This window comes from Tenrec ecaudatus, chromosome 9 (assembly GCF_050624435.1).
Source record: "Tenrec ecaudatus isolate mTenEca1 chromosome 9, mTenEca1.hap1, whole genome shotgun sequence".
Taxonomy (NCBI): Eukaryota; Metazoa; Chordata; class Mammalia; order Afrosoricida; family Tenrecidae; genus Tenrec; species Tenrec ecaudatus.
The window spans coordinates 106985018-107012639 of record NC_134538.1 but is presented as its reverse complement, the minus strand read 5'-3'; the positions used below and the strand labels follow the sequence as shown (position 1 = coordinate 107012639).

At 38.6% G+C, this 27622-nt stretch overlaps 1 protein-coding gene and 1 pseudogene across 2 annotated transcripts in view; one reads left to right on the top strand and one right to left on the bottom strand.

Moving 5' to 3' along the window:
* The window catches only part of AKAP9 (A-kinase anchoring protein 9), a 158632-nt gene that overhangs the window by 71214 nt on the left and 59796 nt on the right, over positions 1 to 27622 (top strand). For both annotated transcript variants that reach the window (XM_075558430.1, XM_075558429.1), the window contains exons 13-18: positions 5587 to 5946; positions 8681 to 8905; positions 9984 to 10124; positions 10599 to 10702; positions 13499 to 13704; positions 25351 to 25583. In XM_075558430.1, coding sequence (XP_075414545.1) covers positions 5587 to 5946; positions 8681 to 8905; positions 9984 to 10124; positions 10599 to 10702; positions 13499 to 13704; positions 25351 to 25583 — 1269 coding nt within the window. The remainder of the gene's footprint in view (positions 1 to 5586; positions 5947 to 8680; positions 8906 to 9983; positions 10125 to 10598; positions 10703 to 13498; positions 13705 to 25350; positions 25584 to 27622) is intronic.
* On the bottom strand, positions 20909 to 21460 carry LOC142457078 (acyl-CoA-binding protein pseudogene; annotated as a pseudogene).

Sequence of the window (27622 nt, the reverse complement as noted above, 5' to 3'; positions counted from 1 at the left end):
CTGTGTACATCCTTCCCCAACATCCCCACTCTGAAACAGAGAGCACAAGTCACCAACACTCGGCTACGCTCCTTCCAGGGCCTCCGTTCTGACCTCACAATGGAAGCATGAGGGGGAGTATTTCAAGACAGCTTAGGAGCAGTTTAGTGAGAGGTGGGTGGTGGGTAGCCGTCTGCATTGCTGCACTCTGGGGTTGGGACAAAAGAGCTACCATGGCTGAGTGGAGGGCACAGCTGCAAGGTGGAAGTATCTGGGGTGGGGGATTATCCCATTGGGGCCAGACAGATCAATATGCCAAAGTTTGACAAGAACAACCCAAAAAAACCCAAATTAATCAGCAGTTCAAACCATTGAAATTCAGACTTTTACTAGTTTCAGTATACCATAAGGATATAGATCTTTCCAGGCAGTGAAGGTGGAGTCCTGGGCATTCCTCCCGACAGTTCTCTCTTGGGTCCTAGGAGTATCTGCCGCTGTTGGAGTTTCTGCTGTTGCTGCATTTGCCACGTCTCTGTCTCAGAGACAACAGGGAGAATCAGAATCATCAAGGAAGTGGTCCGAATCTGTAAGGCTGCCCTGGAAAACATGTGCATTTTTTGAGCCACTAAAAGGGAGAGATCAAAAGTGGCTCCAGCCGCAGACCGGACTCTCTGAGAACATCTCCATCAGACCCCAGAGCCTCTCCCAGAGGGTCTCATCTAACTTCTCATGGCCCTCTTGATCCTCTAGCTCCTCCTCAGTCTTCTCTGTGTTGCCTTTCAGGAGCTGCCCCAAGGCCAGCTTCTGCGTCGGCTGGCCAGCAGGGGCAGCCATGCCTATAGGGGCCTTTCTATCTTTTTTTTTTATAGTTCTTGCATCATTCAGTATTTTGCCAATACAATATTTCAAGATTGCAACTTGAGGCTTGAATTTTTTCCTGAGTTACTATGCTGTGATCCACATGGTTAACTGTTCGAGACCACCAGCAGCTCCATGGGAGAAAGACTGGGCTTTCTACTCCCATGAACAATCACAGTCTTGAAAACCCACAGGGCTTCCGCTCACTGAGTCACCATTGACTCCATGGCAGTGAGTTTGGCTTTTGGTTTCAGTTTAAAATTTGATAAGCATGTTTTTTCTGTTTGGTTGTCTAACTCTAGGTCTTTCCACATGTCACTATAATATTTTACTTTGTCTTCTTGAGCTCCCTTTTGAGATTTTTCTGTTCAGCAATTGGGCTTCATGATTTCTTCCATTTGTCTTAGCTACTCTAAGATTCAGAGCAAGCATCAGAGTCTCTTCTGATACCTACTCTTCTCTTTCTCTTTTTAATAACCCTTTGCTTTCTTCATATATGGTGTTCTTGATGTCATCCCATAGCCCATCATATCGTCTGTCACCTCTGCCCAGTGTCTCAGATATGTGCGTGCTTGAAATTCAGGTGGGATATGCTCAAGGTCATATTTTGGCTTTCGTGACTTATTTTAATTTTTTTCCGCTTTGATCTGCACTTGCTTATGAGCAATTTATGGTCTGTTCCACAGTCAACCCCTGGCCTCGTTTCAGGTGCTGATACTGAGCTCTGTTATCTCTTCCCACAGATGTCAGTTTGATTTCTGTGTATACCATTTGGAGAAGTCCACATAACTGTTTTCAAACTAAGTGTTAATCAATTTTAAAATTACAAAATCAATGTAGTGGGTCTGATATTTGATGTTAATTGAGTATTTCAGTTATAGAAACATATACACGCACAGATTTGTATATTTGCTCTGAATTTAAATGTAAAATTTTGTTGTTATTATGGGATGGGTTTTTTTGTTCTTCATTTGATTTTGTTTGGTTGGATTATTTTTTTATCATGGGAACAGTGAAAATACATTAACAACACTGAAGGAGTGATAGTAGATTGAAAAGAGGCCTGGGGACTGAACCAGGAGCAGCCAGAACTAAGAGGACTTGCACATTACATAGGGAAAGAGTTGTGTTAGCAGTCAAGCATACAAACTAAAGAACATATATATAGGTCTGACAGGATATTTCTACATATGTTACATGTGCTGCAGATATGCCCACGAATAGAGTAAAGCATACAGAGAAAAATTTTACAAAACTTTCTCACTCATAACCAACCACTCTGAGAGAATGAGTCACTGGGCCCCCAAACACTGAGAGAATAGGTCACTGGGTCTCGGGGCTCAGGGCAGTAGTCTTAGGGGACCCCAAGGTCAATTGGCATGGCATAATCCAAAATAACAGTGTTCTACCTCCTTTGATGAGTTGTGTCTCCCTGTCTAGAATAAAGAGTGAAAAAGTGCAAAGAAAAATGGAAACATTCTAGAGCACTGATGGGTCATGTAAACCCCAATCTCTATGGCCCTAAGATCAGGAGAATTAGCTGGTGCTAGGCTATTGCTGTGTACTTGCTCTGAAAGTCAGTCACAAAAGGAGGTCCCGGAGGGAATGGGAAGAAAATGTGGAACAAAACTCAAAATCATAAACAAAGACTGTTTACTGATTTATCCCAAGACAAGGCTTGTAGACAACCTTAGGGTCTAAGAATAAGCTCACATCATCAGTCGAATGATGGGCAAGCCTATAGGGCGAACAGTAACACCAGGGAGATATGCAGTCATGGTAACAGTCAACCCATACCTATTCCAAAGGACAGCACTTGCCCAGGGGAAAAGCTCAGAAGTTACAAAGGGATAGAAAGGAAGACAAAGAGAAATGGTAAACGGAAGAAATAAAAAGAGTGCTGTTAAATTGTGAGGATTGTGATCAAGGAGGACATGAAACAAAATGTCATAAATTGTTAATAAAAGTTGATTTGCTATATAAGCTTTCACCCAAATCACAGTTAAAAATTTGAAAAACTGCATTTTAAAAATGCAAGTAATAAAAATCAAAGGAGCACACATTCACATTTATTTTGCATATTTAAATTTATTAATTGAGAATTAATACACATCATATCTTTTCTGTAGTTTATTCATGCCATGCAGAATTGTACAGTTGTTACCACAATCAGTTCTAAACATTCTTTTTCTTCCTTGACTCCTTGACATTGTCTCCCTTTTACACGCCCCCACCACCACCAGAACCTTTATTCTACATGTTGTCTCTGAGTTCATCACATAGTCACATTGAACTATAATCCCTAACCTAAGAAAAAGGTCTTATGAAGGAGCCCTGGTGGCACAGGGGTTCGCATTGGACTGCATTCCTCATGATCAACAGTTTGAAGCCACCAGCAGTTCCAAAGGAGAAAAACTGGGCTTTCTACTCCAATAAGCAGTTACAGTCTTGGAAACCCACAGGGGGTTCATTATGAGTCAGAATTGATTCAATGGCAGTGAGAGTTTTGAGTTTATCATGGGTATTTACCCTTATTAAGGGATCACTGAAGATATGGGTGCTATAACAAAGTATAGTGAGAAAATCCAATGGCGCCTGCCTATCCCAAAGAATATCATTTGTGGTCTTAAAAGGTCATCTTAAAACAAGCAGCTATCTAAATGAGGTCAGCTTAGCCCATGTGAAAGCACACTAGCCTGTGTGTTCCAAGGATTGTAAATAATAAAATCCAAGATCAGAGGAGGGAATTGCATTAGAGCTTAAATTCTGAGCACCTGGTTTGCAGAAGCCTGAAGATGACAAAGACCAAAACCCATTTGCATAGCCCTCATTTTGATTAACTCTCCATTGAATTCCCTGAGACCATTGACCAGGGATGTGCATCAGAAAGTAAATATTGTTAGGTTAAATTATAACATCATTTGTTTTCCCCTCTGACCCATTTTAAATTTATTTTTGTTTTTATTATTTCCTGCTTGCTTTTGGATTGAGAGGTTTCTGTGCCTTGTTACCTTTGGTGGCGGTGTTGTATGATAGTCTTTATGTGAGATTCACAGTCAGTAAACCTATAGAGAGAGACGGTAACAGATTAATAGTTTCTTAGGGCTGTGACAGGGGAGGTTGGGGTCATGGGTGCAAAATGAAGAATACAGTGAGTATAAATTTTTGTACAGTAAGACTGATTAATTGAACTTGGGACAGAGTGGAAAAGGAGGAAAACTCTTCAGGAATTTTACTTGCAAGGAAATCGGAGAAATACTTCGTGGTACCTAAAAGGATGGTGTAAGATCATCAAGTGGAGATTTTTGTCTAGCTGAGAGATAACACATATTTACATGCTAATAGAAATGATCCAGAAGAAAAGGAAACTGCACACTGGGTGAAGAGAGGAAGAGGCTGATGCTGGTGCTCTTAATCAGATAAGAAAATAGGAAATCCGATGGTGACAGGTGCCAGTTGGTGGGAACCTAGAAGTTTAAAATCACAGGAAAGAGGGTAAAGAATACTGACTGGGATAATGATTCCGTTATGCTTTTTGATATGGTAATTGCTGCTAAATCTTATTACAATTTATATCGACCTTGTGAGACAATAGGAATGCTCCATAGGATTCCTGAGGTGGGAGCACCACCCTGAACCCACTGCCCCACCAGGCTTCCTGGTATAGCAAGGATGTAATGAAATAACATAAGAACTTTAACATTTTCTGCTGCTGCCTCTATTATTGTTTTTATTACCACCTATACTATTTCTATTGAACTCCATTCAGGACTCCTTTCAGTAGCTGGAGGACGTAGCATCTGGGAGGAAGGAGGCTAGCAAGAACCAGGTGGGAATCAGGACCCCAAATAGGCCAATCAGGTTCCAGACAGGAAATTAAAGTAAAGCCCAGTCATACATCCTGGAACATCAGGGAAAAGTTAGAGAAAGCTGAAGGTCAGTAGGTGCGAAGGTTTCTAACCCAAGAGATACTGTGTCCTTGTATTTATAGCAGCCAGATTTTCCTCAGTGCAAATCGTATGTGGAGCTAGGACTTGAAATAGAGTTGTTGGTGCGCAAAGACTGATGTGTCATAAAAACCAGTGTTTCATTTCCTGAAATGTATCATAAGTAAATTAGAAAACTGTACAATGATACAGTTTTAAATACTTAATCATAGTAGTATTTAAAATAATTAAGAATGGAATCAGTTTAACTGTCCAGCAATAAAAAATTGATTGATTATACTGGTAAAACATTGGTGTAAAAGGAAACTTTGAACTCAGTTAAGATCATAATAGAAATGTTTTTCTTGATGAGAAATTATAGTGTTGTTATGAGTTGGAATTACCTTCACAGCAACGAGTTTTGTATAAACTATAAAAGCAGATTAAAATGTTAGCATATGATCATATTTTTAAGGAAAAGAAAAAGTCCAAACATATAATAAGTTGTGGGGCAGGGGGTAGGAAGGGCATCAAGAGCTATATAGTGACTTATTTTCTTCATTCTGATAACTTTACTGAACAGTTAATGCTTTTGTAATAAGAAAACTATATGTCTTTTTATTTTTTAAGGCATGCAATAAAATAAATACTTCGACATTGAATTATAAATAGAAACTGTCACTCTCATGCTTTATCATAAATTTTCATTTTGTTTAAAACTGAGGCTATGCTCTTTTTCTAACTCATGATTTTGAGTGACATCTTTTAAATTCCTGATGTTATTCATAAATCTAATCCTTTTACGTTTGTTTTGTTTCTTTAGGTTATTGTGTCAATGAGTATAGAGTTTGCTCAACAAACTGAGCTCTTGAGACTGTCTGGGGATAAAGAAGATAACACACCATCAGAACAATCACATGATTTCTGTCAGCAAGAGCAACAACAGGTTTTAAATAAAGTGAACTTTTCAGAGGATCAATTTGGTTTTCAGACTTTTGAAATCACTGGCATGAGATTTAAAGAAGACTCTAACCCCCTAAGTAAAGAATCAGGAGAAGATGGGAAGCTAGGTCGATTATCAAATAATGATGACCTTGGTGCCATCCTGGAATCCAAGGGCTGTGAACTAACGATTTCAGAAGAAGTATTCTCCAAAGATAAGACATTTCTATTTGGAGAAGCTGTAAGTATGCCTTCCTTGAAAATATATGTCTCTTGCCATTGCTTAGGTCGGTCCTAATGTAGAGCCGCCCTATAGGACAGAGTACAAGTGCCTCTGGGTTTCCAAGGCTTTTCAGCAGCTGATTGTCATATCTTTCACCCATGATGGGTCTGAGCACCTTAACCACTGCATCGCCTGGTCTCCTTCCTGCAATATGAAACACTTATAAAAAGTTGTGATCTAATTGATAATAAAATATTAGCAATAATGCTCTTTAGTGGAGGAGTGAAGTGTCAAATCTTGACTTACGGTTTGCAGTATGTTTTCTTAATTGTAAGGCATATGAACAAACCAAACCAAACTCACTGCCAGCGAGTCCATTCTGACTTAGGCAGCATAATGGGTTACCCATTAAGATGCAAACCACAAGGTCAACAGTTGAAATCCACGAGCTGCTGCTCAAGAAAGATGAGCATTTAATTCTTTCCTATAAAAGAACCAGGAGGCAAAGGTCATTTACCAAGGGCTAAAGTGGAAAGCAAATGTTTTGAGAATATGATGGCAACAAATGTACAAGTGTGCTTGACATAATGGGTGGATGCATGGGTTGTGATAGAGTTGTACAAACCCCCAATAAAATGATTTTTTAAAGAAATGTATATATATAAGTATATTAATATGAAACAACAGGGATGTAGGTCTATGTACATAAATTTTTATGTTAACTATCAAGGTAGCAGATGGACTTTGGGCCTCTACTCAAGGTCTCCCTCAAGGCAAGGACACTTTCTTCTAATAACCTGGCATTCTGTGAGATGCCCACCTTCCGGACATGATCGCTGAAGACAAATGGTTACATAAGCAAATGTGGTGAAGAAAGCTGATGGTGCCTGGCTATCAAAAGATAAAATGTCTGGGATCTTAAAAGCTTGAAGATAAACAAGTGGCCATGTAGCAGAGGAGCAACAAAGCCCACATGGAGGAAGCACACCAGCCTGTGTGATCACGAGGTGTCAACAGGATCAGGTATCAGGCATCTAAGATCCAGAACAGAAAATCATATCGATATGAATGAGGGGGAGCGCAGAGTGGAGACCCAAAGCCCATCTGTAGACAATTGGACATCCCCTCACAGAAGTGTCACAAAAAAGGGACAGCCAGCCAGGGTGCAGTGTAGCACCAAAAACACACAACATTCTTCTAGTTCTCTAATGCTTTCTTTCCCTGAGGATCATGACCCCAGTTCTACCCACAAATCCGGCTAGTCCGGAGCATATGCACTGGTACAGATAGCATCAGAACAGATAAACCCTTCGAGAACAATAATGGGAGTAGGGATACCATGAGGGTAAAAGGGGGAAGATAGAGAAGGGGGAAAAACAGGGAACCAATCACAATGATCAATGTGTAACCACCTCCCAAGGGGGACAAATAACAGAAACGTGGGTGAAGAGACACAGCGGACTGTGTAAGCTAGGAAAATAACTATAATTTATCAAGGTGTCACAAGGGTGGGGGGAGGGAAGATAAAAAGAACTGATATCAAGAGCTCAAGTAGAAAATATTTTTTAAATGATGGTAACATATGTACAAATGTGCTTGATACAATTGATATATGGACTGTTAGGAGAACTGTTAAGATCCCCCAATAAAATGATTTCTATAAAAACACACTTTCCTATAAAGATTTAAAGTCTTGGAAACCTAAAGGAGCATTTCTATGAAAATATATGAATATATGACTTAATTTTAGTATTATGGTTTTTAAGTCTGATTCACCATATTCTTGTCTTCTATGCCTTATGCTTGGTCAAAACCTCATGAAATTATTCCAACATAATTTTGTTCCAGATAGCTATTAGATTAATTACACTATAGTTCTGCAGTATCTATGAGTAAGTGATTTGCTGTGTTAAATGTGGTAACATTGTATGGAAATAGGTATCTATTTAAGATGACAATTTAAAGTGTTTAACTATATAGCAGTATTCTATTCTTTATTCATTAATGGAGGATCTGTTCTGTCTGTGCTAGAAATGTATTGCTCTTCAATAGAACTAATAAATCTTAAGTTATCTTAATCAGATTTTTATTATATTGCTGATTGGTTATTTTTACTCAGCACATTCAAATAAAATTGCCAGTTTTCAATGAAATTCAAAATGAGTGAAAGTGTTTATTTGCAAACCTTCTTTAGTTTGTCAGCCAGTGTTTTATACAAATTGCTTCAGTTAAGTGTTATCATGAAGTACTCCTCAAAGCCCAGTAAGATATTTACTTCTGAGTATGAGAAACTATAATATAGAGCTTTATTTTTAAAGAAAATATATCTAGCGAACAGTTCTCTCTAGTACTGTAATAATAACTATAATTTAAATCAACTTATTAAAAGTTCTCATTTATATAGATTTAATTTTGAAATAGAAATTTCATTCAAACAATTTCTCTATCATAAAAAGTCAAGAATATAGCTTCATTAAGAATAAAAGGAGTTTTTTAATATCTTTTTTATCCTCCCTTAGGATTAAATTTGGTTGCATAGGATAACATGTATATTATTAAACTAACTTCTTGTTGATTTAGAACTTTAAGAAACTAACTTTTAATTGACCAGTGTTTTAGTTTAACAGTGGAAATACCTAGTACTGTCTGGGTTTAGTATCAGAATTGCCAACATATTTGGTTTAGAATATCAATGCCAACAAATTTTCTCAAAATGTGGAATGCTAATTTTCACTGATTTTTACTGTTATAGATCCCTGATGGGAATCTGGTGTCAAGCACGGATGCTTCTAGACAGCTGATGTTAAATGAAGAACAGTTAGAAGATATGAGGCAGGAGCTTGTTAGACAGTATCAAGAGCATCAACAGGCAACAGAGCTACTAAGGCAGGCACACATGCACCAGCTGGAAAGACAGCGAGAAGACCAGGAACAACTACAAGACGAGATTAAGCGGCTTCACAGGCAATTAGCCCAGGTACGGGACTACTCCTCCCCCTTTCCCCTAATTAAAATATAAATCTCCTTTATTTGGCCTTTTAAAAATGTCGAAATTACTTTGCCAGATCTGAGTAAATAGCCAGTGTTTAGCATCAGACACAAACTCCCGCAGCAGAGCAGGCTGCGTCTTGTTGGGACATCTTACTGAACCTTGGAGTGCTTTACATTGCTGCCGTTTTGCTCAGCTGCCTTTCGGGCACTGAAAAAGGGCTTCAAGGTTGTTGTTTGTTTGTTTGTTAATCATTCTTTTGACCAAACAGGGCAAGAAAGACTTGTTGTGCCAGAGTGCTCGAGTACGCAGTTGATACCATTCAGTTTTCCCGTAGTTTTAGGAGCCCATCAGTACACCAAGGTTTACATTTCTCTGTCTTTAATCTACCTTTTTAATCATGAGTGAAATCTTCTAAATTAGTATGTTTCTGGAACTTCCTCCAGAGAAATACCGCATGTTGATTTTAAAAATGCAAATTTATATAACATTCTTATTTCTTTTCTTGACTAAATGTAAATCTTTGGGATTTGGTAGCTGGATTTTTGGTGATTATCATATATATTAAACTCACAAAATCATTGCAGAAAAGCAATACATATTTATGTAAGAGTTCTTTAGAAAAAAAATTGATTCTGTCTAATTTTGAAAACTAAATCTAAAAAGGAAAGAAACGTAGAGCTCTTAAAATTTATTCTCCGTATGTTTTGAAAATATATTCTCTCAAATATATTTAATAGGAAAATTGAGGCTTGACCATAAATTACACCACTTGGAAATTTTAAGTTCGCTTTTCCTTATAATGTTTTGTGAGTTAAACTTCTCAAATTTCAATGCAAAATTAGCATATCGAATAATATTACCTCAGCTGCACAAATTTCTGAATGAAAAGTCTTTTTTTCTCAATTTCAAATTTTGCATTGAATTTTATATATGCTTTTAATCCCTTGTACTGGGACATGGATCATAGAATCTGTTTATCCTAAGGGGTTAAAAGAAATCTGATATTTCTGCGTTTTTCCTCTATCACAAACAATGTTCTCTCATGACCTTTTTTCTTATCTAGAGATCCTCAATAGATAATGAAAACCTGGTTTCGGAAAGAGAGAGGGCACTTTTAGAGGAGCTGGACGCACTCAAGCAGCTGTCTCTAGCTGGAAGCGAGAAGCTGTCCTGTGAGCTGCACCACAGCAGCACGCAAACACAGGTAGCATGCACCCTGCCCGCCCAGGCGCAAGGGACCAGCAATGCAGTAGGATCTTTGTCTCGGTTGCTTTTTTAAAAACAGTATTGAGCTTAACATTGGTGACTGCTTGCATGTAAGGTAGGTGGAGTCGAAATGCCTTACATTCCATTTAAAGTAACTTGAACATGACATTGCGATGGCAGCAGCTGTTGTTCCACTGGGGACCCACCCAGCAAACTTTATTGTGGCACTGGAGCACGCACTAGCTGGACTCTAGGAAGCTTTTCTCAACTGTGCACAGAATATTTTATCGTTTTATGATAGTGCTAATCGCGTGATAAAATGTAGTTAAATATTATTTCAGACAGGACCTGTTTTGTGCACAGAGGTTTCTGTTTTACTTTGGTAACTATATAGAAGGAATAACATGCTATACTCAAGATGACAGGTTTCCTTTCTGTCTTGTCCTCTCTACCTTTACATAAACTTAAACAGAACGGAAATGAAAACCAAGGAGAAGTTGAGGAACAAACCTCTAAAGTAAAGGAGTTGGACAGAAAACTGGAAGATGTGCCATCTGATATTTTGTCCAATGAAAGGTATACCGAATGTGTACTGGGAATTAAAGTGGTTGCTTTGATGTATTAAATTTTGTGTCTTTATTTTTATCTCATACATTTATGGTTTATCTTTAAAATCTTACTGTGTATGAAATAGGTCCATATACATAAGTAAAGGGTGCTCAGTTTTTAATCATTAAAATAGACATGTTGGTAGAAATCTGTCATACAAAAAATAATTTTTGATTGGCTATAGTGATTGTATACTTAAATCCATATATAATAGGGCATTGTTTGGATGTTGAACCTTTCTTCATTTTAACTGTTCTCATGTGCTATTTTTTGTCTAAAAAAATGCAGTTGTATGCATGAGTTGTCCACTTACTGTGTGAGCATACATTCAAAGTAAGCTAGCTTGTATGTGTCGAATAAACAATAACTATAGTGTGCATTGTCCACATCCAGCTCTTTTTCATGCATGTACTGCATAGCAGATGAGAACTTTTAATACAGTTTTGTAGGTGAAAATATTCAGCATCTGAAAGTAACAAATTTTTCTTTTGTTTGTCTTTGTCAGGGTTAATATAAAAATACTAAATGAGAACAGTTACCTCATGTTAATATTAAGAACTTTAGGCACAGTATTTTAAAATTTGTTCAAGTGAAAGTAATTTCTTTAATTTTAAATGAAACTAATTTTTACTAACTTAATTTCCTCCTTTTCTAATTGCTGTGACTGTGAACCCTCTTGTGCCCTGACCCCCATCCTCAGCTTGCATGGAGGAATTTGGCCCCTAAGATTTTGGCTTCCCCATTGGATCATCAGTATGAAGCACAGTCAGGATGGAGCTCAAACCAGAAAGACAGTGTATGAAATTAGAGTTACCATGGCAACATAAAATAAACATGTGGTTTATTTTATATTGTTTATTTTATATGATTTCTCTCTAATTGGTATGCTTTAAATTTTTGCAATGTTTTAAGTTTTAGGAATTTTTGTAGTGGATGCTGATAAAATAAGAATTTCTTAATTATATTAATTTTAATTATTTCCTTTAAGTAGAAATATTTTTAAATTGCCTAGTCCTGGGGTTTGAGACTAGAATAAAGCTTGAGAAAAAGTTAAATGAAAGAAAACCCTTGACTTACTTCCTAGTAACTAGGTTATTTAGAGTTTTATTTTTAATATCCTTGACTATGAAAGCAGAGAACTTGATCTAGGTGCAAAAATAGACCTGTCTCCCTTGACAAGTACTGAAGGAAAACCTGTCCTAAAATAAGTGTGTCACGTGCCTTTGAAAAGTGATACCCTTTAACCTGACTCTTGTGATCCCTGACAGCAGGAGGCTGAGCACACCCTTAGGTGGAGAGAGAGGTCATTGCCGTGAAAGGCTCGTGTGTTTTTTTGTCTCCATGCATTTGCACTGTAGTGTCTTTGATGAATTAAGCTGTTGGGCAGAGAGAGTTGTGTAATTCTGCCAAAGATTCATCAGTTAATTTTCTGAATCATCATTTGTAGCAGTATGTTTCTTGACATGGAAAATATGTTAAGTGAAAAAGAAAGCCTATAAAAATACTTTGTCTAGGTTAATTCTATATCTGTTTTTAATTGTCTACATTTATGAAAGAGACTGGCTGAGGGGTGGGGTCTGGGGTAGGATTAAAATGATGACAGTGCTTATCTCTGGGTGCTGAGACTTTTTTAGGGGGAGGTTAGTACTGTTTTAAAAAGATTAGATTGCCGTACTGAGGTTTTAAAGAGAGAGACACACCATACTTCCATTTAGGTAAGCAGGGGAGCTTCTACTGGCTGAAGTGTGCGTAGTGCACGTAGCTTGAGAAACCTTCCACTGGAGCAGATGTAATAGAGGACAGTCCATGCCAGTCCCACAGGTGTTGGCAGATAGGGAGCTGCACTCAGACCGTTTTCAGAAACAAGTCTGCCCATCTATTAAAGTTTCATATAGACATCTAGATCATTGCCATTAAATTGTAGATATCCTGTCACTTTTTAATGGTGGGATTTTTAAATTGTGTTTTAAAATAGATTGGCACAAAAGATTAAAGGTAAAATATACATACATACATATAATATATACAATGATATAATTGTTTATATGTGGGCTTCAAAAAGCTCATGGAAAACTTTCATTAATTTTTCATTCCATTTTCCCATGAGCTTTTTAAGGTTCCTTTGTATATAATTATAACAGTAGTAATAATGAATACCCATCAATAGTATTATTAGCTCAATAACCTAATCTGGTACCACCACACTTTGTGCATTTGCATTTTGCATCTCCTCAGCATTTTCTTTTGATCTATAAACCACTGGCTTAAACTTTTAGTTATTTGCTATGTTTCCAGTCAATAAAATGCTACACATTTTTTTAATGATACAGCCCTCACGGTGTAGTGTTACAAGTCGGGCTGCAATCCTCACAGTCAGCAGTTTGAACCCACCAACTGCTGCTCAGGAGCAAGACAGTGCTTTCTACTCCCATGAACAGTTAAAGCCTCTGAAACTCACAGGGGCAGTTCTGCCTTTCCTATAGGGTCTGTATGACTGGGCATCAACTCGATGGCAGCGAGTTTAGTTTTTGTTTTTTTAATAGTTCACCGGCCTACCAAAATGTTTTGGGGAAAAATGAATCCTATTATAATTTAATTATAAAAGCAAAACAACAAAACACTTCATTATAGTTGTTGCATATTTTTTAGTAGAGGATCATATATTACATATTTTAATGATCATATTGTGGTTTTTTGGTAGTACCTTAGCCAAGTTTTGCTTTAGAAGGGCTAAAAGCATTTTAATATGTCTTATCTGTACAGGTATGCACTCCAGAAAGCTAATAGCAAACTTCTGAAGATCCTCTTAGAGGTTGTAAAGACAACAGCAGCCGTTGAAGAGACAATTGGTCGCCATGTCCTTGGGATTCTCGATAGATCTAATAAAGGACCCTCATCTGCCAGCCTAATTTGGAGGGCAGACGCAGAAGCACCTATGAAGCCATGCGTTCAAGAGGAGGGCGCAGGAGGTACTCGCTTTCTGTGCTGTTGAATCGTCGTCATTGCCTTTAGCAACGCTTGCTGACTTCAAGGCACTCTGATATGTGTTCAGAGCATAGAAGGAAGAATATTGCTGTATTTTTCACTAAAGGACCTCTGAACACAAACACATAGTGACACTCTTCTCAGAATACCATTGTTGTGTAACACTGGCAAGTGCGTGTCTTCGAGTTGTCATTCATACATACCTATGGTTGCTAGCTAATGTGGTTGTATAGAACAGAAGACTGTTTCTGTTCTCTCCCAGTAAAGGAAAAACTCCACGTGACCACGCAAGATGACTCTCGGTACCCAAGGCATTAGCAGCAATTTTTTTTCTTTCTTTTTAAAAATAATTTTATTGGAGGCTCTTACAGCTCTTTTTTTTAAAAATCTTTTTATTGGGGCTCATAAGGCTCTTATCACAATCTGTACATACATCAATTGAGCAAAGCACCCTTATATATTCGTTGCACTCGTCACTCTCATAATTCACCTTCTACATGGGTTCCTGGAATCAGCTCGGTTTCCCTTTTTTTCCCCCCATCTCCCTCCCTCCCCGATCCCACCCCTGGTCCCTTGATAGTTTATAAATAATTATTATATCTTATCTTATACTCCCCGGCGTGTCCCCTCACCCGCCTCCCCCTTGCCCATCTCCCAGAGAGGAGATTACACATAGATCTCCGAGATCGGTTCTCCCTTTCTACATGCCCTTCCCTCCTGGTGTCGCCACTCCCACCGCTGGTGTTGAGGGGTTCGTCTGTCCTAGATTCCCTGTGCCTCCAGATCCCCACTGCACCGCTGTACATCCTCTGGTATAACCAGGTCCGCAAGGCAATGTAGAATTGGGGTCATGATGATTGGGAGGGGAGGAAACGTTCAGGAACTAGAGGAAGATTTTGAGTTTCATTGTTGCTACACTGAACCCTGAGTGGCCCATCTCCTCCTCACTACCCCTCTGGAAGAGGTGTCCAGCTATCTACAGGTGGGCATTTGGTCCCCATCATGCACTCCCCCTCTTTCACGGTGATGTGATTCTCACCACCACCCCACCTTTGTTGTTGGAGACCTGGTCTCCTCTGTCCTTCATGGTCACCTATGTTGGTGTGCTGCTTCCGTGTGGGCTCGGTGGCATTAGCAGCGTCTTTAACCAAACTCACCCTCACTGCCATCAAGCTGGTTCCAGTGCATAGCCACCCTGCGAGACAGGATAGAACCACTCCCGTAGGTGTCCCAGACTAACTCTGCATGGGAGTAAAAAGCCTCATCTTTCTTTTGGAGAGTGACTGGTCGTTTCAAACTGCTGACCTTTTGATCAGTGACTAGTCCAATGTGTAACCATATGGCAACAAGGCTTCTCGTACCATCTTGAAACCACCCTATAAATTATGTTTAGAAATAAAAGGGCTTTCTCTGAATAAAACACCAGTTTCACTTAGCTGTCAATATGGTTAGAGGAAAGTATAAGAAACCCAGGGACTGTTCTCTGCTAAGTCCCTTACTTCCTTTGGGAAAAATATTTGAAACCTGACAGAGTGTGTGTGGCTCTGGAGCTCAAGTGCTGACATAAGGTAGCTGCTGTCTTCTTTCCTCCATCTGCAGGGGCTGCACCCTGATGTTACTGTCACGTTGCGGACACTTCAGGCACCGTTTCCCCCATTTTGTTTGCTGGAAAGAGAATCAGTAAATCAAGAGTGGGACGTTTTTGTTAGCTAATGAAAGAAGGGGTTTGGACTCTTAAGTCAGGAGGCCAAGCCCACAGCTCATTTCGCCCACTTTGGAGGAGAGCTTCAAAAGGGTCACGAATTTATGTACTTTTTGAGAGCATGTTTTTTTGTTTTATTGATTTTCAAGTTTCCAGTGGCACATTTCTCCGTTTAGGGAAAAGCTTGATTTGGAACTTTTAAGTAAAATTTATTACAGATGCCTCTATTAAATTCAAAAACAATTTTAAAACTGGTTTTTAGTAAAATAAGTACTGAAATAATGCTATGGATTTTTCCCCCAAAGGTTTTGTTTCTTTAATTTTTATAAATAATATAAGTATATGTTTTATTAATATATGTAAATGAATCTCATGAAAGGATTTCTCGAAAGCTATGCTGAAAGAACCAAATACTAACTAACAATCACCCTGTTTTTATACAGAACTGACATTCAAGTACTTTTATATTTACTACACAAAATCATCACACAGTGAACGATCACTAAGAACCCTCTTCTGTATTTCTTTTTTTTTAAATCATTTTATTGGAGCTCACACAACTCATCACAATCCATACATACATCCATTGTGTCATGCACATTTGTACATTCATTACCCTCATCGTTCTCAAAACATTTGCTCTCCACCTAAGCCCCTGTCATCAGCTCCTCACTTTTTCCCCTCCTTCCCCCCCCATGAACCCTTGATAATTTATAAATTATTATTTTGCCATATCTTGCGATGTCTGACGTCTCCCTTCATGATAGTTTGTGGGCTTGGGAGGGAGGAAGCATTTAGGAATTAGAGGAAAGTTGTATGTTTCATTGTTGATACACTGCACCCTGACTTGTTGCCATCATTGTCAAAACATTGTCATTCTACTTGAGCTCCTCATTTTCCCCCTCCCTCCCGTACCCTCCGTCCCTCACAACCCCTTGATAATTTATAAGTTTTGGGGGTTTTTTTTCATGTTTTCCACTATTTGATGTCTCCCTTCACGGACTTTTCTGTTGTCTGTCCCCCAGGGAGGAGGTTATATGTGGATTCTTGTAATAGGTTCCCCGTTTCTGCCCCACCGGCCCTCTAGCCTCCCGGTATTGCCATTCTCACCCATGTACGTGCTCTGGTCTAGCCAGATTTGTAAGGTAGAATTGGGATCATGATAGTGTGGGGAGGAAGCATTAAAGAACTAGAGGAAAGTTGTATGTTTCATCATTGCTATACTGCACCCTGATTGGCTCTTCTCCCCGTGACCCTTCTGTAAGGGGATGTCCAGTTGCCTACAGATGGGCTTTGAGTCTCTACTTACACTCCCCTGATTCACATCGATATAATTTTTTTTTGTTCTTTGCTGCCTGATAACTGATCCCATCGACACCTGGTGATCACACAGGCTGGTGGGCTTTGTTGCTTCTGAGCTAGATGGCTGCTTGTTTAAGACCCCACACCTCTAAGACCCCAGACACTGTATCTTTGATAGCCGGTCACCCTCAGTTTTCTTCACCACATTTGATATATACCTGCTTTGGGATCCTGTCGGGAAGGTGAGCATCATGGAATGCCAGGTTAATGGAGCAAAGTGTTCTTGCATTGAGGGATTACTTGAGTAGAGACCCAATGTCTATCTGCTACCTTAATTCTAAACTTATAAATATATGTACATAGATCTATTTCCCCATCATCATGTATAAATATTTACATATGTACATGCCTTGTATTTAGACCTCTATACATGCCCTTTGCCTCCTAGTTCTTTCCTCTATTTCCTTTTACTATCCTTTTGCCCCACTCTCATGTTCAGCCATCATTTGGGTTTCAATAATGCTTCTCAGGTACATTTCCCTTGATCATGCCCTACCAGGCCCCCTACACCATCCTCGCCATCAATGTTAGATCACTTGTTGTTCCCTCGTCCCTGGGTTTGTTGACCACTCGCCTCCTTTCTCCCGCCTGCCCCTCTGCCATGTCTCCTTGCTTTCTCTTCCAGATTGTTTATCTAGTCTAATTTATCTAGATAAACCTGTATAAATAATGTTATGTACAAAAAACAAGACAGCAAAACAAAGCAACAAAAGGAAACAAAACAAAAAAAACCCAACAACAATAAAAAAAGAAAAGCCTGTAAATAGTTGAAGGTCTCTTTGTTGACCTTTAGGAGTGTTTTCTGGTCGAGACTGATGTTGTGCCATACACTGACCTCAAAGTCTATTTTTGGTATTCCCCAGGGACTTCATTGCTCTTCCCTTTGCTGTTCTGTTGCACACCCTTAATGTTTCATCTCAGTGTGCTGGGGTCAGATCAGCGCAATTCCCACACTGTGTCTCCAGTGTTGTCCCCTCTGGGCTATGGGTCAGTGAGGGATGTCCTATCTCATAGTGGGACCGGCCCTATGGTCCTCTCTGTGCTTTGGCTGCTCTGAGCAGGAATATACTCCTCAGGGCTTCGTGGGCCAGGATGTGCTCCACTGTCTCTTCCCTTTCATTTTCTCCTGTGTGCTCTGATCAGACATGTCCTTCTCCCTGAGCTGTAGCTTCATGGCTGTCCTCCAAAGTGAATTCTTCTGTGGGGTTGTGGTGGCAAGTTCTTTTCTACTAACATTTATTCAACAGTTTCTCTGTGCTGCCTGCTATACAGCAACTTATAGTCCACTCAGGGAGACACAGAAAGGCTTCTTCAAGCCAAGATAAAGTCACAGCAATTAATATTCTACTTAAACTGGCTTTATATATTTGAAGCAATTAAGACTAAGATAGTGCAGGAACAGGTAGTGCTTCATTCTCTTGTACATAGATAGATAGGTTTGCTGTGTGTTAAAACTGACTCAACAAACAACAATAAGCCTTTTAGAAACTTAAAAGCCTTTTAATTGCTTAACTGTTGACTGATACTAAGGAGTAATATGAAGATTCAAAAAGAATCATTATAGGTGCTCCTGCATTTATTTTAATAAATGATTGTGTTTGTTTATTTTCAAATCAAATTCTAAGTCCACAGTTTAAAAAATGTGTGAAGACTTCCTAAAGATCATAAAACAATTTAATTAAAAGGTAAGAATATAAGTTCTCCTTCTCAACATAAACTCCACTAAAGTGAAGATCCTTTTGTAAGCAGTAATAACTATTTAGTCCAAACTTAAGGTCTGCAGTTCAAAACCACCAACTGCTCCAAAAGACAAGGTTGAGGCTTTCTACTATAAATACACTCAGAAACCCATAGGGGCAGTGCTACTCTATCATATAGGGTCTCTTGAGTCAGATTGAACTCAAGGACCAGTTGTTGATTTGAAAGGAATTCAGTGGTCCAAGAAAAGTATATACCACTTTGTTTTTTAAAGATTAGAAAACAAAAAGAAGTCAGATGGAGCCAAATACAGACTATAAGGTGGATGCCTGTTGACCTCCCTTTGAAACTCATGAGATTGTCTTTGTGGGATGAGAAGATGAGCAGCATGTCCCTGTGGAGGAGGACCATTCCACGAAGCTCGCCTGGCCCTTTTTCAAACTGAATCTCTGGCTAACACCCTCAGAATAGATGTGTCATTCTTTGACCATGCAGAGAGTCAACAAGCAAAAGCCTAGGGCATCCAAAGACGCTGTTGCCATCGCCCTTGCTCTCTACTGGTGTGCTCTGCTCTTGCTTTGACCGGACCAGTTCCATCTTTTGGTAGCCAGGGCTTTCATTGTGCTTTCTAATCAGGATGGTACTGGTAAGGCATGTTTCCTCTCCTGCTATAATTCTTCCACGGAATGCTTCAGGATCTTGATCCCACGTGTTGAAAATTTTCATCGAAAGCTTGCCTGCAAAAAAAAAAAAAAATTACAAAAAAAAGCGCTTGCCTGCAGCTGCTCTGGATGTAACAGTTATGCCACCCACGGAGTAGAAAATTTAGCCAACTTTTATTTTTCAATCAGAATTGTGTAACCTAAACTAGGTGTCCATGGTGTTGACCATTGTTGCTGCTGTCAGTGGCTGGTCCTTTCTACTGGGGTACAAACAAGGGTAATGTTTTTCTTGTGACTTGATGTGAACTGTTACAAGGGCTCAATAGTCAGTACTGTCTGATTCCTTATTAAAGTGAGTGTTTTGCTCGTAAACTGTTGACTTCTTTGGGGCATTATTACTACTGATCTTTCCATGCAATATCAATGATTTAACCATTTTTTCTATCACACTTCTCATAAAAAGTTTATTTTTACTTCCTTTTTAGCAGAATTTATGTTGCTATGACAGAGGTTCTTTTCTTTTTTTTCTTTTTAATCATTTTATTAGGGGCTTATACAACTCTTATCACAATCCATACATACATCAAGTGTGTAAAACACATTTGTACATTCATTGCCCTCATCCTCAAAACATTTGCTCTTCACTTAAGCCTCTGGCATCAGCTCATTTTTTCCCGTTCCTCCCCGCTCCCCCCTCCCTCATGAACCCTTGATAATTTATAAATTATTATTTTGACATATCTTGCCCTGTCCGACATCTCCCTTCACTCACTTTTCTGTTGTCCATCCCCCAGGGAGGAGGTCACATGTAGATCCTTGTAAATGGTCCCCCTTTCTAACCCACCCTCCCAGCATCACCACTCACACCACTGGTCCTGAAGGAATGATTCATCCTGGATTCCCTGTGTTTCCAGTTCCTATCATGATAGTTGAGGGCGTGGGGGGAGGAAGCATTTAGGAAGTAGAGGAAAGTTGTATTTTTCATTGTTGCTACATCACACCCTGACTGGCTCTTGTCCTCCTCAAGACCCTTCTGTAAGGGGATATCCAGTGGCCCACCTCATTCACTATGATAAGATCTTTTTGTTCTTATGATACTTGTTGATACCTGATCCCTTTGACACCTCGCACAGGCTAGAGTGCTTCTTCCATGTGGGCTTTGTCACTTCTAGGCTAGATGGCTGCTTGTTTACCTTCAAGCCTTTAAGACCCCAGATGCTATATCTTTTGATAGCCAGGCACCATCAGCTTTCTTTGCCACATTTGCTTATGCACCCATGTGTCTTTAGCAATCTTACCCTGAAGATGAGCACACAGTGCTATGATTTTTTTGTTCTTTGATTCCTGATAACTGCTCCCTTTGGCACCTTGAGATCACACAGGCTGGTGTGCTTCTTCCATGTGGGCTTTGTTGCTTCTGAGCTAGATGGCTGCTTGTTTACCTTCAAGCCTTTAAGACCCTAGACGCTATCTCCTTTGCTAGCCGGGCACCATCAGCTTTCTTCATCACATTTGCTTATTCACCCACTTTGTCTTCAGCAGTTGTGTTGGGAAGGTGAGCACCATAGAATGCCAATTTAATAGAAGAAAGTATTCTTGCATTGAGGGAGTACTTGTGTCGAGACCCAACATCCTTTTGCTACCCTAATACTGAACCTATAAATATATGCACATAGATCTATTTCCCCATCCTCATATAAACTTATTTGCATGTGTACATGTCTTTATCTAGACCTCTATAAATGCCCTTTGCAATAGAGGCTCTTTTCTTTTTCTTTTTTGGTGTAGCAAATTCACTTTTAATTGATCTACAAATAAAGTTAGTAACGTTTTTTGCTCTTCATCTGGGAAAGCTTTATCTTGGACGGCTTGAGGAACTGGGTTAACGGGTCACCATCACCGCATAACTTCAACCGCAATAAGAAAAAGAACAAGGCATCTGATGGGATCAAAGGCTTGGCTGGCATCCACCTCCAGTCCCTTTTATATTCCGTACTTTTGCTTTAGCTCTTCTGCCTTGGCTATGTACGCGTTCATGGCATCCTCCTTGGACGTCCCTTTCAGCTCATTCCAGGCATCCCACTTGGCTTTGCCCTTCAAGTCCAACATCCCAGGTCGTTTTGTGTTTATGTCGCCCACAGTGGCTTGTTTGAAACGACTGTAGATGAAGAGCATTTCATCATCTGCTGGCTTGGTCTTAAGGTGCTTAACTTCTTCAGCAGCTTTGTCAAACTCGGCCTGCGACATGACGGCGGGGTGGAAGGGGTTCCGGAGAGCTCGCGAGGAACCGCCAGGAAAGAGCGTCTTGGAGAACCGACTGGCCAGAGGCTCTTTTCAAACGATATTTTATCTTCCTTAGTGCTTCAAACTACAAACTAAATCCTGTTTAGCCAAGTTACAACAAGTTAGTGTGAGTTTATTTTGAAGCAAAAATATTTTTAAATACGTACGCACATGGAAAAACATGAGCTTTTTGAAGACTTCCTATATAATATAGAACATTGTAACAAATTAGAATTTGATGGTCTTAAAATTGTTGATTATGATGTACAGATTCCATTTAATTCCCTTATGTCTCAGCAATAATGTGCTAGCTTCACTAATAAAATTAGGGTCCTCCTTGGTCAACAGTTTGAAAAGACCAGCTGCTTCCTGGGAGGAAAATGAGGCTTTCTCCTTCCCTACAAAGTAAGTCTCTACAACCCACAGTTCCCCGTGTCCGATAGAGGCACTGCAGGTCAGAACCAACTGGGTGGCAGTGAGTTTGCTATTTTTTAGACCTAATGTCATTAGGGGATGCTTGTCAGGTCCATTTTAAATCATAAAGAAGATTGAATTAATTGAATATATAATAAAAATAGTATAAATATAACTATAGAACCTTCCATTTTTTCATAGACCTTGAGGGAAAGAGTGGCTTTAAAATATTGATACCGTGTCCCACATGTGAAAAATTTTTCTGGTGATCCTTCATGTGTTTAATGGAACCATTATTAGAAAAACTAAGATACGGGGGAGTGGGGAGGGAGGGGAAAAATAATGAGCTGATACAAGGGCTCAAGTAGAAAGCAAATGTTTTGAGAACGATGATGGTAACAAATGTACAAATGTGCTTGACACAATTGATGGATGTATGGATTGTGATAAGAGTTGTATGAGCCCTCAATAAAATGATTAAATTATTTTTTTAAAACAAAGGAAAACTAAGATACATTTTTTTATTAAAAGGTCATTTTGTTGGGGGCTCTTACAGCTCTTGTAGCAATCCATACATCAGTTGTATAAAATACATTTTAAAATATTTCTTTGGTGTTTTATTTAGTAGACAAAAAAGTAAAGTTTTTTTGATTAGGAAACAACTTTTTTTTTTTTAATGAAACAACCTTTACGTTTCAAGTATTTCATATATGGCTTTGTTGTAAGTAGTACTTGTGATCTATTTCAGCCTTCAGGCCTGAACTTGTTTAGATATTAAACATGTATGGACTTGTCTCTCTATGGTAAAAAAAAATTATTTCGTGTTGGCTTCCTCATATCAGTTACCAGGGTTATAGAATTGAAAGGAACTTTTGAACCCTGTGAAAACACTTGAACATGAATAAATATTAAATCCACTTCAAAATGCGTTCCCCAAATGTACTGAAAAAAAATTGTTTTCTAGGCATACACTGATATTTCAGTGTTACAATGCACACCCCCACCCACCCCAAGACTGCATGGCATTTATTGCAACTGCCTTTGGAGCAAGGTCATGTTCTCAGAGAATATGCGATGTTACAGAAGGAAATCTTCTGAAAGCCTGCTTCTTGCCCTAGCTCATCATGAACTTGGGCAAGTCTCTCTCAGGGCATCAGTTCAGGTTTCTCATCTGCACTGTGTAAGGGTCAGGCTGCAGTGAGTGGGTTTCATTTGGGACTAACAATTGTCAAAGCACCATTAAGCAGGGGGAGACCCTTGAACCTGAGGAACAGGTTCGTATCTACTGTAGAGTGAACATAATAGAATTAGTGAGTAAAATTTAAAGATCATTAACAACCTGTATGCAGCCTACTTTCTAAACTCTTCTCTCTTTCCCTACCTTCCCCACATCCTTTTCACCCTTTACATAGACGCTCTCGTCACATCCTACTAGCCTTTGTATCCATGAAAAAGAAGATATCATACTAATATTTCTAACATTAATATTCATTATGTCATTAAATTAGAAATAGACTATTAATAAAAATAACAATTAGAAATAAGCTATTAATATTTCTTGTTGCCAGAACTTGTTCAAACATATCACTTAATTACTTTCCTCTGTACTTTAGCCTGAACTTTGTACATCTGAACCATGTTGAATTCATAAGCATTTAGAAAGTATGGATCCCTATTATCTGAACATTCAATTTTGAACACATGAAATAATAGAAGTAGATATTGGCCTTGTCTGTTTTTCGAACCGTGAAAAATACCAAATTGCAATTTTGTTAGCTATTATACTTTGAATCAGTAGGCCCCGTGGGGAGGAGTATCTGTCTCCACGTTAACCCAAGGCAGAGGTCAGACATACCTCCAACCTCCATCCTTCTTTTATCCTATTCTAAAACTCTGCTTCTCTGCTGGGTTCAAAAATATGTGGCAAGAGTCACACAGAGCTTAGACATGTTCACAATTATGAAGGTTTATTGGGAAAGCTAACAGGTTACCACAAGGCAAGTTCAGAAAATATTAAGGATATAGTCCAAAAAAGGATATAGTCATTGGTCCACTGCAGCATTTCTCCTCAGCCAGCAGCCAAATCTCTCTCTGGTCCTTAGCCTCTCAGTCATTTGGTCCCTTGGTCTCTGTCTCCTTTGCTTTCTCCTATAGCTCTGTCATAGCCTCCACCACTTCAGACAGGGACCTCCACCCCTGTTCTCTTGGAAGACATTCTTTCTTGATTGTCCCAGGATTCTCTCATCTTCAGTGTAGGCTCTTTTATACAGAGGAATGGCAAAATTGACCAATCCCTTTATTAATAAGTGTTTTCACACACCCTGTTTGCATGGCCCTATTCAGTCATTTGGTGAGAGAGAGACATGGATTAAAGAACCATATTGAAGCTATTTCACATCACCACATCTGTGTAAAAGCAAACATTTGAAATTATTTCCTAGAATTCAGTATTCGACTTCTCAGCCCATGGCTTGTATAAAGGACGTACTTAATATTGAATTGTGCTGAATGCAGACTTTGCATAAGACAGACAATTCCATGTGGCACTGGCTGCTGTAGCAAGACACATTACCAGTTCATGTTCTCCTGGGTAACAGTGACAAACTAAACGTGTTCTAAGCACTTTGAAAATGAACATTCCCTCTGCTTTCAGTCTGTTAACTTTGGATGGTTGCTGACAGTTAACATGTGTTACATATAATAATGAATAAGCAATTTGTTTTCAGGTAATTTCATTGTTAGGTTGTAGCAGGCTCCTAATGGTCGAGTATTGTGTTTAATCACAGTGATCGATAACAATGCTATTATTTCTCTTTAGCAAAACATTCCCAAAGCTAATCTTCTGTCCCTGTAAACTCAGTTATTTCTATGTAAGAGTTAAGACTAGTATGGATAGGTAAATCCATAGCTAATCTAGAGCTGCTCTGCAGGCCAGTATCTTCCCAGCATACTGTTCACCAAAGCAGCCAACTGCACAATGATCTCAGTCCTCTGTAGCATCTGGCCTGGGTAGTACTCAAAAATCACAAGGTCTGCTGCCAAGTCAGACACGTTTACCTCCCCATGTGCCCTCAACATCACATTGCACAATAGTTTTCTTTGGAAGAAGTTTTATGTACTTGTTTTTGTGTTACACTATCAAGTCCTCGAGATTAGGAACAATGTCTTATTACTTACATGTTCTCATTCCTTAGAGAATTCTACATGGTGGGTATTTACTGCTGAAAGTTGTTATAAAAGGAGAAATACTAAATAACCCAAATAGCCATTCTTTTAAAGCCCTATTAGTATAGCAGTAGTCTTCTCTTTCTTCCCTATTCAGTTATTGAATAACATTATGTTCTGTGTTTGTGTGTTTTATCTTGAATCACATCCACAGTTTTGTTGTGATGCTGTTATAAGTCCTTAGAGTTTTGATGCTTTTGTGCTCTAGTTACGGTATATTTCATAACTTTTTAAAAACTGTATAATTATTAGTATCTTATGCCTTTAAACCCTTTTTAATCTAGTTACAGATGAAGCCATACCCTCTTATTCTGGAAGTGATATGCCAAGCAGTGACACTAGCATGTGGGCCAAAGGCTCTGAGGAAGGAACAGAGCTGTCACAAGGACTCGTGAGAAGTGGCCTGACTGGAACTGAAATAGACCCTGAAAATGAAGAACTCATGCTGAACATCAGTTCTCGGTTACAAGCCGCAGTTGAAAAACTTCTAGAAGCTATAAGTGAAACCAGTAATCAGGTAAATCTCCTTATACTTCTGATACTCAGTAGTGGACTCAAAGTAGCTATGCTTTTAAGAAGTGGAGTGACTACAACTTTTTTCTCTCTATTGTTCCACAGAAATTTAGTTAACCTCCCCTCTACTCATTAATTTTTTTGTGACTCAATACCAGTATCGTTCTTCTTTCTCGGTACTAAAGACTGATACACTACATCAATAGCTCCTCCCACTTCTTCCTCTTCACATTTTCTAGACTCTTCTTGCATGCTACCTTTTTGGTACCCAAAGAGATCTTCATTTCAGCATCATATGACATGTTACATTAAAATATGTTATTTATTTTAAGCAATAGTAATAAAAGTAATATAGAAAACCAAATTCTCTAGCATAACACCCCTGTTATTTGACAACAAATAAGACTTGCTTTTTCTTCACATGAATTTTATATCCTTTGTGCAATATGACTAGATTACTTCACTTTAAAATCCTTTGATTGGAAATTAAGGCTGTTTCTACTTTGGTAGGTTGTTTTGATAGAAATTTAAACACTTATCTAAACATATTTATAACCTAAATTGTGGTTTTCTCTCCCTATAAAATTTCACATCGTGTGTAATAGTTGTGTCTTAAGTCTTTGTATCCAGAAATTGAAAATCACATTGAATCCAATTCCATATTTTAAAATATTTAGTCTAAAACAACTGTGGATTCATAGCTGCTATGATAAGCAAATAAATATATTGTTGCCATCTACTGTTTGATCATTATTGTTAACATTGTTTTGATATCTTTATTTAGAGCACCCTAAGTCCAGATATTTCTGTGTCGAGAAAAGCAATGTGAGAGGGTTTTTGAGCTCTTATTTCTGACATCTGGCTTTCAATCATGTCACTTTTTTCTGTCAGAAACATTCAGTATATGATCCTTCTGTAATAGCAATGACTATGGGACTTAGGGCAAAAAAGTTATATATTTGGTAGTTTGATACCATATTTATTGACCTCCATTTATGATTATAGGCTATATCTATGATTGTAGGTCATGTGTTGGTTAGTGACACTTGAAAACTTATTTGTTAAATACCCACAACTTGGTTAACATTGTGAGCCTTTTTTTCCCCTGTCTCTCTTTTTATTCTTTGATTTTGTGAATCAATGAAGGAAATATTATCACCACACCATGTGTGTCTGGTAAAATAATTGACACCAAAAGAATCATCTTCAGATATGACACTTAACCAAAGTTTTTCCTAGATTCATTCTTGCTTATTGAGGAAAGTCTGCATCTTTTTTCTTAATAAAGTTTGCAGTGTATCTCCAAGAGCAATAGGGTCTAAGTGCAGTCTACACTGCAATGAGAACTCACTAGCCAGGCAACTATATCCTTAGACTGTCGTTATATTTCTGCATTGTAGCTAGATTGACTGGCCAAATTAGCATTGATTGCAGTTAAGTAGGAATCAATATTTTCCATAGATATATTCACAAGGTGTAATATTTAACAGATTCTGATGCACATTGAAGTTTGAGAATTACTGATCTAGAAATTATTAGTATAATAATCACATTTGTCAGGCTTAGTTTTGAAATTTTCCTAATACCTATTGTGTCGAAGAATGCTGAAACTAGGTATAAAAATTAGACATTTCTTTGATGAGTCATAATTTTAAGGGAAAAGAAATAGCCTTCTAGAACTTTTATACTAAATTTCATTTTAGTTATTAATGTTCTATAGAGATCCTTATTAACTGACTGAAATTACTCTCAGATTAATTAGTATATTTATGTTGTTTAGAATGGCATTTTATCATTTTTGTGAATGATTAGTATTCCATTTTCTGCTTCATTGGTTCTTTATAATGGAATGTTTTACTTTAAAGCTTGATTTTTTGGGTTGTAATAAAGAACAGAACTGAGAGATTTTGTGTGAATGGCTAACAATCTAATTGTGAAAGGGGGATAAGGGCAGAAGCCCTGAAAGTGGATGGAGAAGTCACTTGCCCAGGCTTCTGGGCCAGTACTTGGTAGAGTTAGCATTTGAATCCATGCAGTTTGGCC